General features: G+C 43.6%; 1 protein-coding gene across 1 annotated transcript; it reads left to right on the top strand.

Moving 5' to 3' along the window:
- Positions 1–1,878: 1,878 nt before the first annotated feature.
- LOC137431754 (transformer-2 protein homolog beta) lies at positions 1,879–24,988 on the top strand. Its single transcript, XM_068123437.2, has 8 exons — positions 1,879–2,020; positions 6,654–6,784; positions 7,067–7,226; positions 8,254–8,445; positions 12,508–12,623; positions 12,720–12,878; positions 15,286–15,353; positions 24,661–24,988. The coding sequence occupies exons 1-8, from the start codon at positions 1,961–1,963 to the stop codon at positions 24,669–24,671; spliced, it is 897 nt and encodes a 298-aa protein (XP_067979538.1). The 5' UTR covers positions 1,879–1,960; the 3' UTR covers positions 24,672–24,988.

The raw sequence follows: 24,988 nt of genomic DNA, 5'->3' as shown, positions 1-24,988 counted from the left end.
ACGCCGCGCTCGGAAGGAACCGAACGCCATGCCACGCGGCGATCCGCCAAACCTACGCCGTATTCGGGAGGATCCGAACGCCATGCCACGCCGTGATCCACCAAACCTACGCCGTGCTCGGAAGGATCCGAACCACCCGCGCCGTGCGCGGCGCCGGGACCCACGACGGCCATGCTATATGCCAGCCGCGCGTCGTGGGCTGCGAAGTACTTGTCCGCCTCCCTGGCCAGGGCCCGCGGTTCCGTAATGGTCGACCCGGCCAACGCGAGCCACACCTGTACAGGCAGCGCGCGGAGGAAGAGAGCACGGAACAGGAAAATCCACGCGGCCGTCGCCGAGCAGGGCTAGCATGTAATCCATGCGGGCGGACGGGCGTGTGTCGCCGAGGGCGGGAAGGTGCAAAAGACGGTCGGCGCGGTCGGCCTCTGGGAGGCCAAACGTATCGAGGAGCAGCTGCTTGAGCGCTGCGTACTTGCCCTCGTCCGGCGGGTGCCGGAGGAAGGACACGACGCGCGCGGCCGTGCCGGAGCCAAGGGCAGCGACCACGTAGACGTACCTCGTGTCGTCCGCCGTGACGCCCCGGAGCTGGAATTTGGCCTCGGCTTGAAGAAACCAGGTGTCGGCCTGCGCTTCCCAGAACTCCGGCAGCTTGATCGCGTTGATGGCCATTGCGCGTTCGGGGGTTCAACTACGGTTGAACCAGTCGGAGGTCACCAATGTGGTGCAGGAGCACACACGTTGAACAAAGGTAGGACACAACGCTTTGAGTTATCATCGAGCTCTTTATTCATTGCTCACTCATCCGCACTGGAGCGCTCCGGGCTGCGCGCCCGGTGTATATCCCGTGGCCACGCCTACCCCTCGGGCGTGGCCGCCGCCCACTTGGTGCGTGGAATGATGCCCTCACGCCAGTGAGCTTTCGTGTCCACCACAGTACAAGTATTATAATGTGGGCAGAAGCATATCGGTCGACGTCGTGAAGTCGAAGAGTGTGGTTCTAGTTATACGGTACAAATAAACTCGTTGTGCATTGACGACGTGTTGCCGTCTATTTAACTGAATCAACGGTTACAATCGGGTGAAACGAGCAGAATGGTGGTGACGTACATGTTGTCTCTTAGTTATAACTACAGTATCAGGGAAGCGACGGGTAAAAATGCCGAGTTTACATAAATGTAATTAAAATTTGGCCTTCAGAGATCAATAATTGGAGACATTTTTCATCAAACAAAAAAAAAAGGATTGTTCTGCATTCAATAAATTGTTAAAATAAATAATTGCTTTATTTTGCCTGTCCACTTGTTTCGCTTTCACTTTGACTTGAAGTTGTAAGTTAATGATTATAGTTTGAGCGGTGTATAAATTCTCACACGAGTGGAACAAATTTGGTATTAAAGATCCCACGGTGTCCTTTGGGAAGAGTAGGCGAGCTATCACCGGCACCATGACCAAATTCCTAAACGAATCTTAAGTCGAATGTCAGGCCTGGCCAGCCTGTTCGTGAAAGACTTGGGCTGGGCTTTCCCCGGCCACGCCCACAAGGTGGGAATAATGGTGGCCGCAGAGAGGAAGAACTATCCAATGAGTAATTAATATTCTGATTGTTTTGTTTCCTTTTTCTTTATATTTACCTTTTTGTATTCGATTTTGTACTCGGCAATCTTCAAATAAATTATCTTGTTGATCAGATCCTTTTGAGTCAGAGTAGTGTATAACTATAAGATTGCTGGGGTTAGCTAGAGTTAATTTTTAAATGGTGTCTTTTTTGTTTAAAAGATATATATTTCGTGTACAAATTACGTTTAAGACACAAATACCTTCAAGCGCGAAATAACCAATGAAAAAACAAAAAAAAAAAAAAAAAAAACACCCAGCGGAAGGAAGAGACATTGTGGAGGAAGAAGAGGGACAAATAGGAGAGGAGGAAGTAGTAAAACTAATCGGCGCCATTATTAGCACCATGGATGCAGCTTCTACGAATACAACAAAAGCAACAGCAGAATCAGCTTTGACTGGAAGGGTAACTGGCTCGGTCCACCTGACCGGAGGCGCTTCCGGCGGAGAAGCTGCTTATCTGAACTCTGCGGTCTCGTCACGGCGCTGTGTTCGTCCGATGTCGTTCTTGTTACCTTTTGGCGGGACTGGTTTTCTCCGTGTTCCTCCAGTCCCGTGTTTTTTTGCTCGCTGGTTGTAGTTGTTTTTTTTGTTGTTTTTTTTGTCTAATTTGATGTCCTTTTAGGTTTCGTCGCCAGTAAAGCAATTTTTTTTATTTTACCCGAAGGATTTTTGTGTAAATCAAAGCGCGCGTCGAGGACTCGAGCGGCGTAGTGGAGGCTGTGTGACTCGTGAGGTGTGGTGCTTCGATGTTCGCTTTGTTATTCGGCTTACCTTTACCTCAGCCTTGGCAACCATTTCGTAATGTTAACTTGAAAAGTTTGACTTTGTGCCTCCTGAATGTTGTTTAACTTTTTGATATACGTATATATATATTTTCTGGTTTTCGGCCCCGTGACTATCTCGGCTCCTCAGGCTCGGGCCTTCATCTCTGGCACAAAACGTTTACAAATTCCACTTTGGTTGTAGTTTCACATCTGTTAGGTGTTACTGTTAGCTTAGAGATCGTCGTTCGATCGCGTTTTAGATTTCGTTAGGAATTGCTAATGGACATGGTGCACGGAGTAGGTTCAGTTGGGTGGGGGTCCTGGGTTTGCCAGGCCCAGAGACTCCACCACCACGTTTTCGACGACTCTTCAAACGGATTTTAAATATTGTGAAATCCTACGAAGTGTTGGTGTAAAGCTTAAAACCCGAGTTTAAGGCAGTTAACGTTAATAGTAAAGAGGTCATACTTAGTATTAATTAATCAATCTTGTATGACGTCACGTGGTTTGCTTGTGGACCAAGATGGCACCATGTTGCAAATTGACTTGGTTGTTTTGGGTCTTTAAGGGTCTTGGGGGACTTAAAGGGTCTTCAAAAGTCTAAAGGGTCGAAAGAAAATTTGAATACGTTTTCGTCACAAATATACATAACGATATACTATATATAATAACTTCATCGCAGGAGACCATTAGGCCCATCAAATCCTGTTATTATTACCAACCTATGGTTGTTTTGTCCATGCTCTATCCCCTTTAAATGTTTAGCGTCAACCAAGGAAGCAGCACATACCATTAGTCTTCCGTATGACTCAGGAGGGTTTTGAACCACCGAACCTCTCCGACTCAGGACGGATGCTCTAACCGTTGCACCACCGAGTCTGGTTCATCCACATTGATGGGGGTTGAGATGAGTTGTGAGTTAAAGTGGAATTGGGCCGAGATGTTCAATGGGCCGAAGTGACCTGATGGCTCTTTTTTTTTTTTCGCCTTGGTAATTGGTGGCATTTTCAGATCAACAATGTTGCATAACTTTTGGAAATGCTAATAAGGGCCCATGTTCATATTACTTGTGCATGATTAGTGGAAGTTTTGACTCCCAGCCCAAGTATATCCCACTTTGAGCCCTTCCCACCACCCCCAACCACCAATCCCTCCCTTGCTATATTCCTGTCTTTCCTAACCACCTTTACATTTTCCCTCCCTTATCTGTGACTTCTGCCCGTGGTCCTCTTCCTCTCACCCTCCTTATACATTTGATTACCCCCTCATCGCTGTGTACATAATATGTAGGTGCCCATTAAGAATGTTATAATCTGTGTAACACTAATGTGCCCGTTGAACGTGTTCACAAATTGGTATATGGAATGATCTTGTTGTTTATAATCTGTGACGTTTTGTTGCAAATAATGATCGGTTGACTGAATCCGCGTTCATGGTTGTCAAACGTTCTTTTTCCCAGAAGAAGATTTGGGAGGGAAGTAATCGAAAAAAGAATGACAGAAGGTTAAAGTTGAGAAAACAGCAATGTGTTGAAGCCGAATCGAAAAACCGGAAGATTGTCAGATAGAAGTTTGAAAGGTGCATGGTTTTGAATATGAAGAGATGATGATGTCACATGCTTTAACACACCTTGACGATACCGTGGTTTCTGCGGCTTGTACATACCTGTACTCTGAGCACCTGCACCGAAATAGTGCCATTTTACCTGATTGCGCCAAAAAGTTGCTTTGATTCATTTATTCTGCATTTGAGCAATTGCAACACATTGTGCAACCTGTTGCGCTTGAGCCTTAAAGGAGTTGTGCACACTGAATGGTAGATTGTAATTTCCATTTTGCACGATAAAGCAACTTTCTTTTACTTTGCACTCGCAAATACCACCTGTCACTTTGCTGACGAGAATACTGAGGGTGTGCGGTGGGAAGGTGGGAATAAGGAAGGAGGAGGAGGAGGGTGATGAAGGGGAGGAGGAAAGGATAGGGATAGGGAGAGAGAGAGGGGATGTAGAAAAGGTGAGGGGGAGTTGGCAAAGAGAATGATGTGTTATGACACCCGGAGAATCTTAACCTGAGCCCAATTTCAAAATTTAAACTGTGGAAATGAGCGTATTAGCAGTTCCTACTGCTAAAAATATATGTTCATTTGTTCTACAGATGTCTGTGGGTGTCTCCAGGTAGTGGTCGTGCCTTTAGTTGGTTTCCGCACACGTTTTAAAAATAAATTGCGATAAGTTCTAGAATCTCTTAACCTCAGCCAAATTTCAAAATTAAACCTGTCAAATTGAGCTTGGCAGTCGTTCTGACTGGGAAAAAAAAGAAAAGAAAAAAGTAGTGTTCCTTTGTTCTCCGGATGTCTTTGGGCAAACAGCATGGATAAAGTACACCAAACTAAAAAACGGCAAAGACTTACCTTGATGTTGAGTTCTTTAAAAGTGAAATTTGAGTGGGAAATTCGTGAAATTCAATTCGCCACAGAAAGCACCCCAAAATGTCAGCCTATGCCTTGCCACCGAGAGCTCGGCATGGCTGAGTTCCACACACCAGGTGTGATTCGAAGGTTTTCTCGACAGGTCTTTTTTCTTTTTATAGGTATATTGATATAACTAGGGCATGCCCGTACTATATCTATATCTAAAATTATATCCCCCCCCTCTATTTACATGAAATGGTTTGGTCCAAAGCGAACGGCTTGCGAGTACGGTGACAATCCCCCCCCTCTATTTACATGAAATGGTTTGGTCCAAAGCGAACGGCTTGCGGAGTTTGGTAAAGAAAAGAAATCGCCATAGCGTGCCCAAACGCGCAGGAAAGCGAAAGAATCGCAAATTTAAGGAAATGCCCGTACTTCCGTAAGGAAGAGAAAAAAAATGAAAAGGAAAAACATTCCAAACCGCGAGGGAAAACAACACGGCACGTCGACACAACAACGTGTCCTGTGATTGGCCGTACGTGGCTGCCAGTAGCTGCCCCCAAAAAAAAGCTTTCACCGTCCGGCGACTGAATTTAAGGGGAAAAATAAAACGCTCTTCGCTTAAAACAACGCCCTTCGCTCTGACTGAATTGGGACAATGTTTTTATGTTTTTAATTGAATTACTATCCGTAATGGCGCACGCTCTCACTGGAGCTCCGGAAGGTCGTATATCGCAGTTACGATGAATCGCAAATTAGTTTTTATTAGTTTTATATTAGTTTTAAAACATAGTTTAACGCCAACATAGCGCCAACATAGTTTGCAAACGTGAAATAAATGAATACGCTCTCAAATGTGCCATCCGAGGCAGAGTGTGTTCGCCACGTTCGGCACACGCGATAGCTCGCTGCTCTCTGATTGGTTGAATCGTTTTTTGGACATAGCTCGGTAAGTAATTGTCCGATTAATATGAAACCTTGAAAAGGCACATCCTCGGGTCCCCAGCAATATACCTGGCAAGTTTAAAGTATATCGGACCCGTGGTTGTCGAGAAACAGCGGTCACAGACAAACAAACGTACAAACAAACAAACACACAGAGATTACTGGAATTATAGATAGATGAAACAAATCGCACATAAAGGTGAAACAATGCAATGTCATTAAAAAAAAAAAAAGTGCTGTATCGCCATGGCTTGCAAAAGCAGCTCGTAGCGTGCACTACCATGAATTATCTTCAAAAAAGGCATGTTCAAAGTTTCCCAAACACCCAGTCTTCATTCGGGCACGCCTTTGGAGTTCCTTTAGTATGCATGCAAGGTTTTGGGCTTGGTACGTTTCATGGTTTTGGAGTTATGGAGGAGATACACTCACACACACATGCGCACACACTTATTATTGTGGATTGAATCATTTTTTGCAAAAGCAAATGTCCAAATCCTTTATCTAATTTTGCCTTTGTTTGGACAAAAGTTGCAATTTTCTTTGCTCCTCCCCCCGCGTCTTAGTCGAGTCACTGCTTGTGGTTGGCTTCTTCAAATTGCAGCCGGAATTGGTTTGCCCAGAGATTTAAGACTTGTAAATCGATTTCTAGAAGCAATACTCTGCTCCTGTATTACATGAAATATGAAAGACATGAAATGCAAGTTTATATTTTTAGAATGCCTTGTATTGAAGTTTTGATGCATTTCTTCTTTGAGTTCATTGCATGCTTCAAATTTTGTTAGCTAGGAAAGAATTTGAAGAATTTTGCTTGAGGTTCGATGTATTTGATTGCCCATGTTTCCAGCTTGCTGCTGTTGATTTGGTGTTCTCCCTCCTACATTTAGTACCTGAACGGTCAATTGTTTCTGCACGTGTTAGGTTTCCCGTCCAAAGTCTGACAGCAGAAGCCCTGGGGTCGGCCACAAGGATACAAATGCTGGCTCTCGTTCTGGATCCCAGCGTTCCCGCTCAAACTCCTCTTCTAACTCACGTTCACACTCAAAGTCCAGGTGAGGTCGTCTACTCTGTCGCACCCCTCCTCGATCGATATGCTGCTTTATAAAATGTTGTTGTTCTTCTAACAGTTGTTTGTAAAACTTGCAAAAAGAAATACAAATTTGTATATCCACAAGTTATTTTGGAATGAAACGATACTTTGGAAGTGAAAATCTTGCACATTGCTGATAAATAATGATTGATTTGTCATTAGATCACATTAAAGGGCCATTGTGAAGTGTCGTGGTTGTGTATTAAAAAATTTCAAAACTGTGATCTTATTGTATTTTTGTTAGGTCGCACTCAAACCATCGGCGCAAGTCTCATTCCCGTTCTCGCTCGCATTCTCGATCACGCTCTCGACGCTACCACTCTCGTTCTCGCTCCTATTCGCCAGCCTTAGGCCGAAACAGCCGTTCCCCCATGTCAAGCCGTCGTCGGCACCATGGCTCACGGGTAAGTATTTAGATGATGTGCTACGGGTCGGTTCCCTTGTTAACTTTCAGTTGCAGTTTACTTGGCACTTAACGATCCAATTCTTGTAAGAAGTTTGTAACTCTGTAATTGAACCATCACATAGCTGTGCTCTTGTTTCTTGTAATAGGAATGCTGATTTTCTTCTCGCACTGAGAATATAACACGACTCGTATGTGACAATCAAAATTGAAATGTTATTCTGTATCTATCCCCTTTGCAGTTTGAGGTCTTTTGAACCCCGAGTTGCAAATCGTCGAAGTTGAAATGGTATTCTGAAGAGTTAAATGACATTTCTCAATCCGGGACAGATGTAGTTTTCATCACTTCTGTTTGATTGTTGTTAGGCTGTGGTTGTGATCAAGGCATTTTACCATTTGGTCTTTAAATGTTTTGGGTAGTTTTGTTTTTTTCTTCTTCTATTTTGACCCTCCCTTTTCACCAGTAATTTCAAGGATAAAATGATTCGATTTTAGTGCAGATCCAGATACGAGAATTTTTTTTTTGTGTGTGTTTATTCACCATTGAATGAAATGAATGAGTGATCGTTTTAAGGCCATTTTCCCCGCTAGAGCAGGGGTTAGCCTTGCGGGCCCCATGACAATCATGGTTCCCTGTTTGAGGCAATGTTTTTATGGCCGGATGCCCTTCCTGACGCCAACCCTTGGTCATGCTCTTACGATGCGCAGGGATAGACATTGTTTATTCACCATTGAGAGATGATATTTGATGATGATTACACACACACAACATGCATTTTAAGGCCATTTTCCCTGCTAGAGCGGGGGTTAGCCTTCATCATTTGATGATGATTGATGGCCAAAAATGATATACATCATGATATCTCAAAAATCTATGGATGTTTTATGACAAATCTTGGTGGATGAGTTGGTTAGGTGACAAAAACAATCGCATTAGATTTTGGTTGATGGTGTGGTGGAGGTATGCGCACTACCGAGGCCCTTATTAATATTATCTTTTTTTTGCTTTTCCACTTTTAACATACCAGCAGATCAATCCGGAGCCAAGTTTATGTTTGGGCGTGTTTGGCTTGAGTTTGCACACAAACGAGAAGAACCTTCGTGAGGTGTTTTCGCGTTATGGGCCGCTCAACAGTGTGAACATCGTCTATGACCAGCAGTCTGGACGTTCCCGTGGATTTGCTTTTGTCTACTTTGAAAACGTTTGCGATTCAAAGGAGGTATGTTATTAGCTCACGTTGGACTTGGTCTGAAACGGGGTTTTATGGATTGGTTCTCATCCGTCCATCTGTCCATTCATTCGCAACCATATCTCTGAGATTATTGACCAATTTTGTTCATACTTGGCACAAAGACATTATGAATGACAGACATTATGGAATGCATATGCACGTCATTTTGTTTTTGCGATGCGGTCAATGATAGCCACTGGCGGCCATTTTAGTTGTAAAAAAAACAAACTGATGTTGAACACGTTCTCAACTATTTATCGGACGTGCATTTACCAATGTTGTTCAAACTTTGGAATCAGAAAATTAATGATGACTTACATATGCAGGTCATTTTTTTCGATATCGGATCCAATATTGATGACTGGTGGCCATTTTGTTACTCAAATTTGTCCTCAACCATTTCCCTGACATGCTTGGACCGATTATTATTATTATTATTATTATTATTTATTTTTTTTACGACGTAGCCCAAAGGGCAAAGCATTGCTTTGTGTTTGTCCGTCCGTATGTATATATGACCCCTCAAACGTATACCAATCAGAGCTGAGTATCTGGTCACATGACAGGGTGATGTGATTACGTCTGATGTCATTACGTCAGTACGGCGGTTGACTGTCCACCACCGCCATTTTGATTTATATGTTGTTCATGCCGAACATATCGTCAAACCTGTCATATAGCTAGCACAATCACCATGCTCCACCTTTACATTTTTCATTCAGTATGAAACACAAACAAACCGATTGTTAAAATACAACAACACACAACATGCATTTTAAGGCCATTTTCCCTGCTAGAGCAGGGTCCCCATGCTGCTAGAGCTAGAGCCTTGCAGTCCCCATGACAATCTTCTCCATTTTGCCCTATTTTCTGCATCTCTCCTTGTTAACCCCCTTGCCCGCATTTCTTCTTCCACCATCTTTAGCCAAGTCTTTCTCGGTCTTCCCCGTCCTCTACTTCCTTCTACATTCATTTCCATCACTCTTCTCAACCAGTCACTTTCATCCTTCCTCAACACATGACCAAACCATCTCAACCTGTTCCTCTTCACAGCATCAATCACAGGCTCTATTCCCATCGTCTTTCGCAATTCATCATTTGTCTTCCTCTCTCTCAATGATACTCCGCACATCCACCGAAAAATGACCATCAAATATCAAAAGCATTGGCGTTACATCTCTTCCAACAAAATGGTACATACCCAACCCTTGTGGGGTATAATCTAGATTACAGTAGATCTTCCCTCAGTTCTGGAAGTAAAATGAACCTCACGGATGTCGAACTTCCTCCAAATTTCTTTGTTTAATGTTATAGACAGCATGAGCGACTGTTTAAAAAGCTAATCATGTGTGTTTGTGGTTTATAATATAGTTGCGGTTTTAGAACCCGCACTTTTGTAAATAAATAATCACTTGTAAATATGATATTAAAGGTTAAAGGTAGCACCCTTAGTTAGGCCACAGCAACACGTAGGTCACCATAGGAATTCCAGTTTTCATTATTATGTGTTTCAGATAAGGCTGTGTTTTCAATAGTTGAATCTGCGTTGCATCAATTAAATAAGAGTAGGCCCTTTCGGCCATTTTGCGACCTCCCTCTCCAAGCGACGCCATTACGCGCCTCTGCCAGCTGCAGCCTTCGCTGCTGCCCGTGAGCTCACTCAAACGACGCCATTAACCATGCGGTCAGGCCGAGGAAAAAGGGGGCGGAACGCCAAGAACAAGGTGTGGCCTGTCAACCAGCCGTCAAAGGCGTGGCCGGTGGCCGGTAAGCCCTCACCAACCAACCAGGGCTGAGGTGAGATCGCTGGCGGGCGTGGTTTTGGAGCGCGCGGAGTGATCTTGGCTCGGATGATAAAAGGCGAACGCAAAGCCCTTTTGCGGACTTCTTCTTTTGGTGGACTTGAGAGAGCGCTGGCTGCTTCGAAAGCCTAAGACGGAGCACACATTGGCGAAAAAGGACTCGCTCACTGGCATTTGTAAAGAGGACTTGGGAGAGAGAGCATTTGGCACGACCATACGTATATTACGTACGAAGGACCCCAACCCCCTCCCCCCCCCCCCCCCCCCCCCCCCTCCGCCATATGTAAGGTCCGGTCGCGTTCGAACGATACGCAGAGCTGCCTGCCGGGTTTCGCGTGTGGAACCGGAGCCTCATCTGGAGCCTGGACCCCATCACTGGACCTTCCACCCTACCAGCTACAATCCCCGTGTGAGTGTGTATGTTTGTCTGGGGTCATAAGTTAAGACTGTAGTTAAGACTGCCCTGTGTCTTGCTTCTTCTTCCTTCCTTGTACATTCTTTCCTTTCCTCTTCTTTTTGGTTTGTGAATAAATTACCTTGTTCTTTCTTGGTTTTCCCTAATCCGATCGCATCCGTCCTTTCTTCCATTGGGTAAACGTGGCACGATCGGAACCGCTTAGAATCGGGTCTAGTCTCTTTGTTAATAGCTCGGATCGCGGATTGCTAACCGCTCGGCATTTACCAACATATCCGTGGTTCGAGCGGGAGTTATTCCCTCGTTTCCGGCCGGCGTTGGTACTTAGGTATTAGTGAACCCCTAGGCCTAACAAACACTATCTAACGCCGCGCCGGGAAGGACGCTATAACCCCCAGGACTCGGGACGGCCAGCTAAAAAGACAAGGGAATTAACCCCCCCTTGATAAGGGGAGCGCCGACCCCCGAGATCCGTAGCAATATTTTACAAGCCCGGCTACGCCGCTGTTAGACTTTTGGTCTTGTTTTTTTATGCCTCTGACGAAGTCAGCGGAGGCATTATGCTTTCAGGTTGTCCGTCCGTCCGTGATAGGTTTTGTTACCGCGATAACTTGAGAACGGCTGAAGGGATCTTAGTCAAACTTGGTTCAGGTATGTATAATGAGGTAAAGATGAACTAATTACATTTTGGGGTCATGAGGTCAAAGGCAAAAGGTTAGAGGTAATTTCGGTAAAAATCCTGTTACCGCAATAATTTGTAACCAGTGATGGGATTCTGACCAAATTTGGTACACTTGTGTAGAATGATGTAAAGAAGAACTGATTAGATATTGGGGTCAGAGGTCAAAGTCTGTAATATGTCTCTAACTTGAAAACTGCTGAAGTGATGTAATTCAAACTTGATACAGGTATGTATAATGATGTAAAGAGTAACTTTAGATTTTGGGATCAAGAGGTCAAAGGCCAAAGTCAGTAATAGGTCCATAACTTGAGAATGGCTGAAGTGATATAATTCAAACTTGGCACAGATATGTATAATGATGTAAAGAGTAACTTTAGATTTTAGGATCAAAGGCCAAAGTCTGTAATAGGTCTATAACTTGAGAACGGCTAAAGGAATCTAATTCAAACTTGGTACAGATATGTATCATGATGTAAGGATTAACTGATTAGATTTTGGGGTCCCAAGGTGAAAGGCCAAAAGAGGTCATGTCAGGTTAAATTGTGATAACTTGAGAACAGCTGAAGGGATTTAAATTAAAACTTGGTGCAGGTATATATAATGATGTAAGCATAAACTGATTAAATTTTGGCGTCAAGGCGGTCTATCTGGGGAGGGAGGGGTAGGGCATGTTGCCCCCACCCCCTCTTCCTTCAAAGTAGGTATTTGCTATTTTCCCTGAAACTACATGCACTATTTCAATGAAACTTCACCACAACCTTAACTACCCGTGATGTACGAATATTTGTTCAAGGCATTACAAAAATTGGGGTCTGAGGAGTCTACAGGATGGGGGGGGGGGGGGGGGGGGGATGGTACATTAGCCACGAATGATGTCTCGCACGGTAAAATAAAAAACGCAAAATCTGAACAAGGGCCGTTCAACGATCGTTAAAATTATTATTATATTTTATTAAAATTCAAGAACGATGTACTTGAACACTGCGTGGGGTATCGTTTTTCTATGAACTCTAGTTAATACTATATTTGATATGCAGTCGATATTTATTAAAATTATTACTTTTACTATTTTGTATCCTGAAGCTTTATTAGCTTGTATTCTATTCTACTTGTAATATTCCTTCCTCAACCATTCCATGTGGGTTTTGAAGGCAAAGGAGAGAGCCAATGGAATGGAGCTAGATGGTCGCTACATTCGAGTGGATTACTCGATCACCAAACGGCCACATACACCAACACCTGGCATCTACATGGGAAGACCCACATAGTAAGCACCAACACCTGCTTTATTCATATACATTTTGTGAATCTGAGTAGTTCCTTAACCATATCCAATGTAATAATGTTCTTGTGTTTCCTGCAGTCCAAATCGGCGTGACAGCTTCCATGAACGCTCGTACGACCGCGAATATGATCGTGATAATGATCGTGATAATGATCGCTCCTATGACCGTGGATATGACCGTCACAATGATCATGGCTGTGATGATTATGGGGGCTACCGTAATGATCGCTATAACAGGTGAAGGCTGCATCTCTTTATATAATAATACGCTTGTCTCTGTGTCTTTGTCACATTTATTATAATTTCTTAACTCAATTTCGCTCCTCACAACCACTTGAGTTTGAACATGGACCTGGAGAGAAGGGTTAAAGTGGAAGGTGAGAAAGCAGGTTGAGGAGGTAAGAGTCGGTGAAGTTGGCGATGGCATAATATTATGGTGGATTTGGTGAAGTAACATTATAATATGTAATGATGTAAAATCGCCCTCTTGCTGTGAAGAACGGGAACAAAGGGGGAGTGGAGGACAGACGAAGTGGGGGTTAGGGACTTTGCTTGTGGATTGGGGGAAGGGGGATTGTTGAGTACAGTTGGACCTAGTGCTGTTAGCTAGATTCAAAATCCCGTCTCGGAACCGTCTCGATAAATTTTCAATTTTCATAACGGGATCTCCTCGGCTCGGCTCGGTTCCCGGCAAAGTAAAAAAAAAAAAAAAAAAATTAAAAAATAAATAAATAAATAATAAGGCTTCAAAAATAATGGAATTTCATTACAATATATAAACAACAATGAAAAAAATTCATTTCTGATGTTGAGTACTTAAATTCCGACTTAGCTTCCATTTACCGGGATGAAATAAAATACACCGCCTACATGCAGATGATCGGCCACCGATGGGACCGGGTTATCTCATTACAGTTTGTATTGTCGTGTAATTTCTAGCTCGGAATGTCAGAGAGAGGGAGAAAATGTTTCTGCTCAGGCATATTCGAGTCCAGGTTGGAGTTCCCGAGGGATTCTTACAATTTATAGATTTAGCGTTGCAATTAAACATAAACGTTCATCAAAAACTCATTTCATAAAACTACATAATGTATTGTACTTGTATTAATACATTGTGTGTAGAATAATCCGTTATAAACGTGTTTTTAATCTAAATAAACATCGTCCCTCCAATCACGGAGCCTCGAGCGAGTCCCTCGATATTATTGTGCAAAAGACCATAGCAACCACATTCCGTAACTCGTCTCCAAGGACGGACACGTGACCGCAGCGTAAAGCGGAGCGAGGCGGAGTGATACAGCGGAAGGATTCAACGGTTTAAATAAAGCCGCGATGCGGTGGATTTTCATTGTGACCTTTAATCCTGATTTCGTTACTTCCGCCACCAAAGGTCGATGGAGATTATGTTTTCACTCCTGTCTGTTTGTCCGTTTGTTTGTGAACACAATATCTCAAAAAGTTGTGGACGGATTCGGACGAAATTTTGTGGAGATGCAGCGTGTGTGACAAGGACGACATGATTAAATGTTGGTGAAGATCCGGATTCGGAATTCGGATTCGTTTGCAGTGCATTGTTTGTTGACGAGGGGAAAATCCTGGAACAGTGAGTTTACTTTATCTATCATCGTTTGTCAGTTCAGCTGCACTTGCGAAAAATGATGCTTGTGCAGAAGCAGAGTAATGAAAGCAAGGCTCAATAAATGCCTCTATTATGGAAAATATCTGCAAGAAGTTGGAATTTTAACCGGGATTTTTTTACCGAGAAATTGCGTCAGTCAATTTATCTCGGGACCGTCCCGAGACCGTCTCGAAGCCGAAACCGCCGGGATTTCGTCCCGGTCTCGGCTCGGTTGACAGCCCTAGTTGGACCCCTCCATTTGCGGTTGATAAAATGCGACCTGCTTCAACATTCGTGGCCCTGTGTCCCATGTATTCGTGGGCGCAAAAAAAAAAAAATTCCCCACATGCCGTGAGCATAACAGTTTGAAAACAAATTTCACCAGCCAAGCACAAAGCAGCTGACCTGCTCCTACATTCACAGCTCTGTGCTTTGTTTTCATGGCTTTTTGCGAATGCATTAAATGTTAAAATGGTTGTATGTTTGTTTTTATGTTGTACATAAAATGTTTGTTCATCCAAAATGGTGTTGATTTGGTGGGGGGGGGGGGGGGGGGAATATATATATATATATATATATATATATATATATATTAATATATATATATATATTTTTGAACCTGCTGGAACCAACCTGCTGGAACTTGAACTTCCGTTGAACTTGGGGCCGACTCAGAAGAAGACCTTTGATGGTCGAAAGCTTGTCAAATTAAAGATCGAAGTCCTGAAGCTACGTCTGCGTCTGATTTAATCTCCCGATTATTTATTCAATGCAAATGAGACGCCCTGCTCGTACTGTGGAGTTTCTACTATTTCTCAGTTATATATATATATATATATACTGTGTATATATATATATATATATATACTGTGTATATATATATATATATATATATATATATATATATATGGGAATTTGTGCTTTGGTTGACGAACAAATGTTATTTTGCTGATCTCTGTAAATGTTGCTCATGATCTTCTTGCTCTCCATACATGTATTATAAATATTTTTCCTTCTCTCTGACAGGCGCCGCTCACCATCTCCTTCTTACAGCCGTGGAGGCTACCGCTCACGCTCCCGATCCTACTCCCCTCGTAAGAGCTGACATGCCCAGACATTCACACCACACTCCCCACAGCTATAACGCTGCAGCGGATGCTTGAGTGCATTTTGCACAGTTTGGAGGTCCATGACTTTACGATTTGGATCGACTATAGCCGCTGTTTCCATTGTTTTAGTTGCCAAAACAACTGAATGAGTGAATTTTGTATGCGGTGGTTTGGTTCGAAAAATCTTCAGTCTTGTTAGTCCCCTGCCTGGCTGGAGGTTTTGCTCCCCGTCTGTCAGTCTGTCCCACTTGTGGTTTTCTGCACCTTGTTTCCATACCTTTTAACATATGCAACTAAAATTTGGTACATGGTTTTATTATAAGTTGGAGAACAGGTTTAAGTTTCAGAGCGTTTCACCAAGTTATGCCCTTTTTTTTAACTTCGAAAATGTCACGTGTTATACGTGGGTCAATTTTCAGCTGCCTGGATTCCACCCCACTGCTTTACACCGATTGGTTGGACAGCTGGCCTGACTCAATCCCAAAGGAAGCAGCACAGACTCCACAACACTCCAAATTGAGCTCAGGTGCATCCAATTTCCTTTGATCATCATTGAGATGTTCTCAAGAGCACAATGAGCTCCATCATTAGGAAATGGAAAGAATGAGGAACTTCCTGGACTCTTCCTAAAGCTGTCTGTCTGACCTCTTCCTAAATGGAGCCAAGTACAGGCAGATCCTTGAAAATTTGCTTAAGCGTGCAAAAGACCTGAGACTGCGGCGAAGATTTACGTACATTCCAACAGGATAATGACGACAAGCGTACAGCCAAAGCAACACTGGAATGGCTTCAGAACAAGAATGTGAAAGTCCTTGAGTGGCCCAGCCAAAGCACAGACTTGAATCTGTGGAAAGGCTTGAAGATTGCTGTTCACAGACTCTCCCCATCAAACTTGACAGAGCTTGAGCAAATCTTCAAGGAAGAATGGGAGAAACTCTCAAAGTCCAGATGTACAAAGCTGATAGATATACCCAAAAAGACTCGGAGCTGTAATCACTGCCAGTCACTTCAACAAAGTATTGATGCAGAGGGCTGAATACTTATGTAAATTAGATATTTCTGCATTGCTTTTTTAATTATTTTGTAAAACGAAGTCTACAATAGCCGGTCACCAAACGGGCAGATAAATAAATAAAGTACATAAAAATCTGATGTAATGAAAACCCACTTTATACAGGAAATATGATTAATCAAAATCGCAATGAGAGCACAACATGGGGTGCACCCCCCCCCCCCCCACCCCTTTACAAAACCCTTGTAATCAAAGTCCTGGAAAGGTTTTTTTACATTTTATAAGCAATGTATGTTGAAAACAATATTTTTTTTAAAAAAAAAAACCTCAGCACATTCATACAGGAGGGGTAGGTGCAGACTGGAAGTTTGGGACGATTACACCTCACCACCACAGAATAAAAAACACCTCACCACCAACTAATTCAAAACTACTCACCGCCACGTAATTCAAAACGCCTCACCACCACGTAATTCAAAACGCCTCACCACCACAAAATTCAAAACGCCTCACCACCACGAAATTCAAAACACGTCACCACCACGTAATTCAAAACACGTCACCACCACGGAAACAAAAGTTTTAGGGAGTAGTTCAGTGACAACACAGACACTGCCCAGATATGTTGACATATAGATGGATGACTGTACCCGAGTTGCTGTTTTGTCATGGTTTACACCAATCGCAATGCAAACAATTATTATTTTGTACAAATGTATTAGTAATATATGTGATGATACATTTTATCAAAAAATTGAAGTTGAAGATTTAAGTTGAAATTTTTTTTCTTCTTAAATCCCCCCCCAAAAAAACAACAAACAAATACCCTTAGGACATACACACGGGAGAGGTAGGTGCATACTAGAAGTTTGGTAGGATTTCAAAAAAGTTTGAGAGTAGTTCGGTGACAACACAGGACAGGACAGATACTGCACAGGTATATACAGTCATGCGTCGCTTAATGTCCTAGATACGTTCTTGGAAACGTGACTCTAACCGAATTGGACGTTGTCAGAACATAGGACTTGAAAGCTGCAATAACCCCTTGATCCATAGGCTGAATCAAAGAGGTGGTATTCGTGCCGAAAAACATGCCGAAATCACGTGCGATAGCATTCACAGATTTGCCGCCCTCACGCTGTCTTATTATTTTTTGCTTCTCCTCCAAATCAATGCTCTTGCGTTGTTTCTTGCTGCTGCTACCACGAGGACTGGTTGCGCTGCGTTTGGGACCCATGATTAACTTTTGGGTGGATTGATTTTAATAAAATCAAATGAAAAGACTGGAATAACGCTCACGATACGCAGGGGTAATCGAGACTGGATGCTGATGATGCTGCGGCGCTGCCGACGAGGCAAAACCAAGCATACACTGTTATAAAGTTTGTAAACTTTTTATTTTGTAAGTAAGGAAATCGAATTAAAAGTACTGTACACAACAATAGCCAAAAAACATAAACCAGTAACATAGGCATTTCTTATCTATCAACACATATTATGGATATATAGTTACTGCACTGTCATCATACGCCTGGCAGCACAATCTACTTTGTTTAAGAACACGTGATGCATGCGTGAGTGCGCCTGCTTTGAGGCCACTTACGTCCGCTACGTCATGTCTGAACGGGTTTTTTTATCCCCATTATTTTCTTATTATTTTTATGGGCCACAAACGTATAAACGATCGGACGTTGTTCGGACAGACGTAAAGCGACGCATGACTGTGTATATGTATATGTATATGTATATATATATATATACAGTCATGTGAAAAAGTAAGTACACCCCATGTAAAGTTTTGACTTTTTCCACATATTTCAACATACAGCTATTTGATCATCATTTCAACAATATTGATAGATAAAGGTGATGTAATATAACAAATATCATGAAACATTTACATTTTGTAGTCCATTGTATAATTTAAATAAACATAAATGCAAATTTCGCATGTGGAAAAAGTAAGTACACCCCTACATTTATCACTACTTCAAATACCTAAAATTAGAATCAGGTGCACCAGCTCAGGTGCAAATGATTAGAACATTGTTAGAGAGGATCTTGGAGGAACCTGTCTTATTTAAACCTCAGAAATTTAGTTTGGTTTGCTCTTTGTTGTTGAAGTGTGCGGCATCACCATGCCTCAATCAAAAGAGCTCTCTGATGCCTTCAGAAAGAAGGTTATAGATGCTTACGAGTCTGGGAAGGGATTTAAAAAGATCTCCAAACAATTTGAAATCAATCATTCGACTGTCCGGAAGATCATCTACAAGTGGAGAAGATTCCAAACAACTGCCAACTTGTTCAGGCCAGGCTGTCCCAGCAAGTTCAGCCCGAGAGCAGACCGCAAGATGCTGAAAGAAGTCTCTAAGAACCCCAGAATGTCATCACGGGACCTACAGGTAGCTCTTGCCACTGTTGATGTCAAAGTGCACGAGTCCACCATGAGAAAGAGGCTGCACAAATTTGATCTACATGGGAGGTGTGCCAGGAGGAAACCTTTGCTGTCCAGAAAGAACATCAGGGCAAGACTAAAGTTTGCCAATGAACACCTAGGCAAAGACCAGCACTTCTGGAACAATGTGCTCTGGACAGATGAGTCAAAGGTAGAGCTATTTGGCCACAGTACCAGAAGACATGTTTGGCGAAAACCAAAGACAGCATTTGACCACAAGAACCTGATACAAACTGTAAAGCATGGTGGTGGAAATATGGTTTGGGGCAGCTTTGCTGCATCAGGGCCTGGGCAGCTCACCATCATAGAATCCACGATGAATTCTTCATTGTACCAGAGGGTGCTTGAGGATAATGTGAGGCCATCTGTCGGAAAGTTGAAGCTCAACCGAAGGTGGACCTTGCAACATGACAATGACCCGAAACATACCAGTAAATCCACCAAGGAATGGCTGAAAAGAAAGAAATGGAGGGTTCTGAAATGGCCAAGTCAAAGCCCGGATCTAAATCCCATCGAGATGTTGTGGGGGGGATTTGAAACGAGCTGTGCATGCAAGAAACCCCTCAAACATTGCACAGCTGAAACAATTCTGCATGGAGGAGTGGGTAAAAATTTCTCCCAGTCGATGTCAGAGACTTATGTAAATGTTTCATGATATTTGTTATGTACTTATGTTATATCACCTTTAGCTATCAATATTGTTGAAATGAAGATCAAATAGCTGGATATTGAAATATGTTGAAAAAGTCAAAATTTTACATGGGGTGTACTTACTTTTTGTCCCCCGTCGCACTGCGGCGCGAAAGGGGGACTATGGTTTTCCCCTCCGTCCGTGCGTGCGTAAGCGAAGGACCGCATTCGAATTTGGTGTGCGGGTTCAACCCACGTCAAAATCCAAGATGGCCACCGCCATGTATGTCTGACGCCATGTATGTCTGAACCTTGTGAGCGAAATATCTTTAAAAATAAGCAAAGTACAAACTTCTAATCTGGTGTGTGTGTGTATCTCGGCATAAGAAAGAACCCTATTGAAAATTGGGTCGCCACGTCAAAATCCAAGATGGTCACCGCCATGTATGTCTGAACCTTGTGAGCGGAATATCTTGAAAAATAAGCGAAGTACCAACTTCTAATCTGGTGTGTGGGTGCATCTAGGCATAAGGAAGAACGCTATTGAAAATTGGGTCGCCACGTCCAAACCCAAGATGGCCGCCACCATATACATGTCTGAACCTTGTGAGCGAAATATCTTGGAAAAATAAACGAACTACTAACTTCTAATCTGGTGTGTGGGTGTATCCAGGCATAAGGAAGAACGCTACAGATTCTGATGAAATGGTGGTGGTTTGTGTTCTGTGACCGAATTGATTGATAATTTAATTTTTTAATGATTATTATTTATTTATTTTCATTATTAATCATTTATTTATTTTCTTTCTCATTTGGCCAATATCTCAGGCACCTTTTGAGCTGGCAAGCTAATATTTGGACATGACAGTGACCAAGTGATGTGGCTATCAAGGATATTTTTGATTTATTGATTAATCATTTAATCGATTAATTATTTATTGATTAATCGATTAATTATTTATTGACTAATCGATTAATTATTTAATTTTTTTTTACTGACTTATTTAATTAAATTTCTAAAAGATACATCTTCGGATGAAGCACTTTTGGTTTAGTTATGCTATTAGCCAATTGATTAAGAAAATATTTTGTGATAATCTTTTATTTATTTTAATTATACAATAAGTCAATCAATTATTGTACACCTCTCCCTCCCAATGCACTCTATGAGCTGCATTGCGGTATTGTCGGGTGCCAGAGGCGCCCCGGCAATGCCGCGCTGTAGGATATTTAATTATTTGGCATGGGGGCGGTGTACTTTGAATGTATCTGTGCTTGTTTTAATTTAATTTGGTGTCGAGGGTAATATTGTTACGAATTTGGTAGAGCAATATGTCGAGCAGATTATATCTGAGTAGGTAACATGCTTCGAGGTGTCGCGTTAGGGAATCTACCTGTAATAAGTCATGTGTAGGCATTTGTCGGGTTTAGGTGTATAACTGTGGATCTACCAGGAGATTCGGGTGATAGGTAGTGTAGGGGCTAATCAGTAGAGCCCTTGTATTTCTCACCTGGTAGTCAAACCTTTGTCCATTTTGGCACTGAACACCACTTGAACATTAGTTATGGCCTTTAGTACAACACTAAATGACACCCTTCCCCCCTGACATGACTTAGGAAGAAATCAGGCTAGAACACCGCCACAATTGGCCGCCACCATTTACACCTCCGAGGCCTACCTACCTCGCATAGCATGTGCTATAAGTTAGACTACGGATTTTTATGTTAAGTAAATAGGCCTTTTATGTTTTGAGAAGCGGAATTTTTTTTTTTAATGTGAAAAAATCCCGAAATATTTTTTTCCCCCGTTTTATTCATTTTTTATTATTACCAAGTTTTTCAGAAATCAGTCAAAAAAAGAACAAAAAATGGTAAGCTTTTTCCTGCACAACATTAAGCACTCTGGGCTAGTAAACAGGTAAAATAATGACGCTCAGGTACCTTTATTGCAACCGCATTGTTTGATAAGTAGACGACTAGAAGAAATTGACAAGATTGCCTTTTAGGAACCCTTTTAGGAACGGTTAAAGTAGGTGTTTGAAATCATTATCTTGGTAATGTTCTCCTTGGTGAGGCGGTGTCGGCAGTCGGTGAGGACGTTTCTGTAGACGTAGAAGGACCTTTCCACGTCGACGCTGACGATGAGGCAGTACCTCAAGAGGGGGATGTCGGCAAGCTTGACTCCAGCCGGCACACCAACCTCAGATCCGTGCTGATCTCCATCCAGGATCAAAGCCACTGTCCTCAGCGCACCAATGTCGGGATTGCGCTGCAGCACCGCCTTGAACTTGGTGAGCAGGATCTCCTTACGGCAGCCTCGGATCTTTTCGAGCTCTTCCTTGGCCTGATCAAGGAGCTGGAAGGCCTTGACCAGCTCCATGCCGGCCTCCTCCAGCTGCTTAAGGATCTTCGGGATGAACGATACGTGGGCATTTAAGAAGACCAAACTGAGCTTGATGTCCGCCTTTCCGAACAGGTCCTTGGCACTCCGGATTGCCATCGCGTCGTCATCGTTCAGCTGGTCCACAATGTCCTAGACGGCCTCGAAGTGCTCGGCGTAAAACACCGGCGTCGATCCACGTCCCCCACCGAGTCAGAATGGGCTCCGGGGGGAGAGAAAGATTGGGTTGCTGCTCCTTCCAAAGGACAACACGCGACGGGGCTTTGACGAACACCTTCTTCGTCGTGGCAATCAGGTCGTTGACGTCCTTGAACATTTCTCGGACTGTCTCGCAGACACGGTGGAGCGCGTGGGCAACGCAAGTCACATGCAGCAAGTCCGGGAAGAGTTCCTTCAGGGCATGGCCGGCCTTAATCATATAGGCCGCGGCGTCGCTGACGAGGACCTTGAGGCACTCCGGCTTGAAATCAGGCCAAAGATAGCGCAGCGTGTCATTGACTGCGCGCACGATCTCCCCGGAGTTGGTCTCCTCCAGAAACATGCACTGGACGAGGTGGGGACGAAAGTACCCCTCCTTGGACAAGCGTCCCGCGATGATGTTGGCCACATATCGACCTGCTGAATCGGTCGTCTCGTCGACGGACAGCCAGATGGGCTGCTGTCCGAGGTCGGCACGGATCCCCGGCGAGGCCTCGTCGTAGCACTTGTCGAGGTAGTGCTTTCGAATCCAGCTTTCATCGGGGATCTGGAGAGTGATGTGCTTCTCCAGGAACGACCGGAGGGCAGGGTTTTCCAATTTCGACCATGGGATGCCAGCAGCCAGCATGGCCTGGCACAGCTCCTGAGCCACGGCGTCGCACTTGTGCCTCTTTCCGCCACCAAAGTCCTCGATGGTGGCTTGCATGACCGTCCTCTTCTTCTTCAAGGCCAAGTTGCTCTTGTGGCGGTCTCCTCGGACATGTTGGGCCAGCTCAGACTTCTGCTTCGCCCGGAAAGTCTTTTCACAAGCTCGACAGAAAGCCGTGTCACTCGACACGTACTTGAAGGTGGCCCCATCGCCGCCAGCGTTGAATTCCTTCAGCCACTTGTCACGAAGAGCAGCACTCATCTTGATAGACTCGTTCACACTTTGTGTACACTCTCTCACTGTAGTACACCGCCTCACTGCTGTACACGCTGGGGACGCAAGTGGACGCAACGTTTTGTTTTTGAGATCGATCGCAGTTAAAAATTTCGATCGCAGTAAAAAATTTCGAAAAATTCCCCAATTTGTTTTAGCGTTGCCAGACATTTTCGACCAAAAAGGGCATTTTATTTTATTTTTCCCGAAAAAGGGCGAAATTTTTGTTTTCTCCGAAAATAGCAAAATAATTTTTTTGCGCACAGAAAAGCCGTTTTATGTGAAAAAATATTTTTTATTTTATCACATAAAATTCCGATGTGTAGCTATAACACAAGGACCACGGAGTAGGGGACAAGAGTTGGAGTGACGCAGTGGGCGTGCACAGGGGCGAGTCGGTGGAGGCTCTGATTGGCAGAGCAGTGCGCCAATGCTGACGTCATCGGCCGGAGATATTAACGAGGGCCGGACGCCATTTAGTTCAGATGAGATCGGAGCCCCCACCTGAGTTGAGCAGGAGGAGCGAGGGAGTTGAGTGACATTCCTGGCGCAGTCCAGAGCAGCTGGGTTCGCAGAATTGGCAGTTGAGCCATAGGGAGTTGCTGAACGCCAGTTTGCCGAACGCCATTGGGCAGTCGAGTCGATACGAGGAGTTGTCTTCAGCAGCCCGGTCAAGTCGTTCAGAGATCCCGACCCGAGTTAGGCTGAGGTGTAGCCCGAGTGGAGCGGTGCTGGTGCTTTTGGAGCTTGGTGCACGGACCTTGTTGGCGGCGAGATGATCGGAGCTTGGAGCGGGATCTCGTGGTGTGCGGTCGGGCCGGGTGGGGGGCGGTGCTGGACAGCAGCGGAAGAAGACGACAAGACAAGTTAAGCCGAGCTCCGCGTGTACATTTTACAAGACGTGTTTCTTTCTTTAATTAATCTCCCTCGTCTCGTGTTTAATATCTGTTGTGTGCGGGATCCCGATTTAGCTACCTTCTTTTATTATCGGCGCGTGCTTTTCCTGTCTTTGCTTTTCCCAATAAACCCTTATATTACTTTTTGTATATGATACCTGAACGCAGTTTACTGGGTGATTGATTTGATAGATAAGGCTGCGGGGACGTGCGCTGCTTCCCTCCATTCCGCACGCTTAGGGGTTTTAGATTTTGGAATCAGCTATTGAGTTTCCGCCTCGGAGTTAAAGCCTCGTGATCGGCAATCCGCGACCGCCAGATATTAATTTCGGCCGTTGTGCGACAATATAGTCACTTTGTGTGGATTGTGGTTGCATGAGGTGGGAACTACTTTTCTTTGCAAGCTATTTTCTGGTTGAGCATGATTATTGTTGCAAGCAGATGGCTAAAAGGTAGTAGTGTCGGCAATCGTCGCTACACGCACTCCTTGTGAACACATTTTTGTTAATGCACAATGAATAAGGTAACGGGCTCTTTTCACTATCTGTCAAGTATTTTCGCTGATGCACATTTTTTCCACCGCCGTGTTTAAAGGTAGCGTATACTCGATATATAACAATGCCGATGGGAAAATCATTTTCGGTATACTGTAAACGCTACTTTTGTGTACATCTAATTTGTATTGCGAGGAGTGCCATTGTTGTTGTCTAAATTGTATAATTTTTTTTGGACCTCGTTTTCATCAATGGAATTAATTGCCTCTTTCCTTGTGTTGCAGGTCGGTATTAGCTTTGAAGCTAGTCCCATGATGGTTGTGAAAGTTTGCAGTCTTGTGTTTTTATTTTTATTTACATGCACTGCTGGCCATAGTGTTTTATAGATGTGATTTTTTGAGAACTGTGGCTTTTTACAGTGCCCTTTTAGTTTCTTCTTCTTCTTTGTTTCACTTGTTGGGACTCTAAGTTCTCCCTCCCACTCACACACACATAGTACATATAGCATCAAAAATCAATAATATAGATGCTAGCCTTTTTCCCATTTAGTCTACCTTGATATGGTCTGCAATGTTTTTGTGCTGGAAAATAAAATGAAACTTGGACCCCTAA

This window comes from Myxine glutinosa, chromosome 7, assembly GCF_964187855.1.
Source record: "Myxine glutinosa chromosome 7, kmMyxGlut1.1, whole genome shotgun sequence".
Lineage (NCBI taxonomy): Eukaryota > Metazoa > Chordata > Myxini > Myxiniformes > Myxinidae > Myxine > Myxine glutinosa.
The sequence above is the reverse complement of the archived record's forward strand: the minus strand, read 5'-3'. Positions and strand labels throughout refer to the sequence as shown.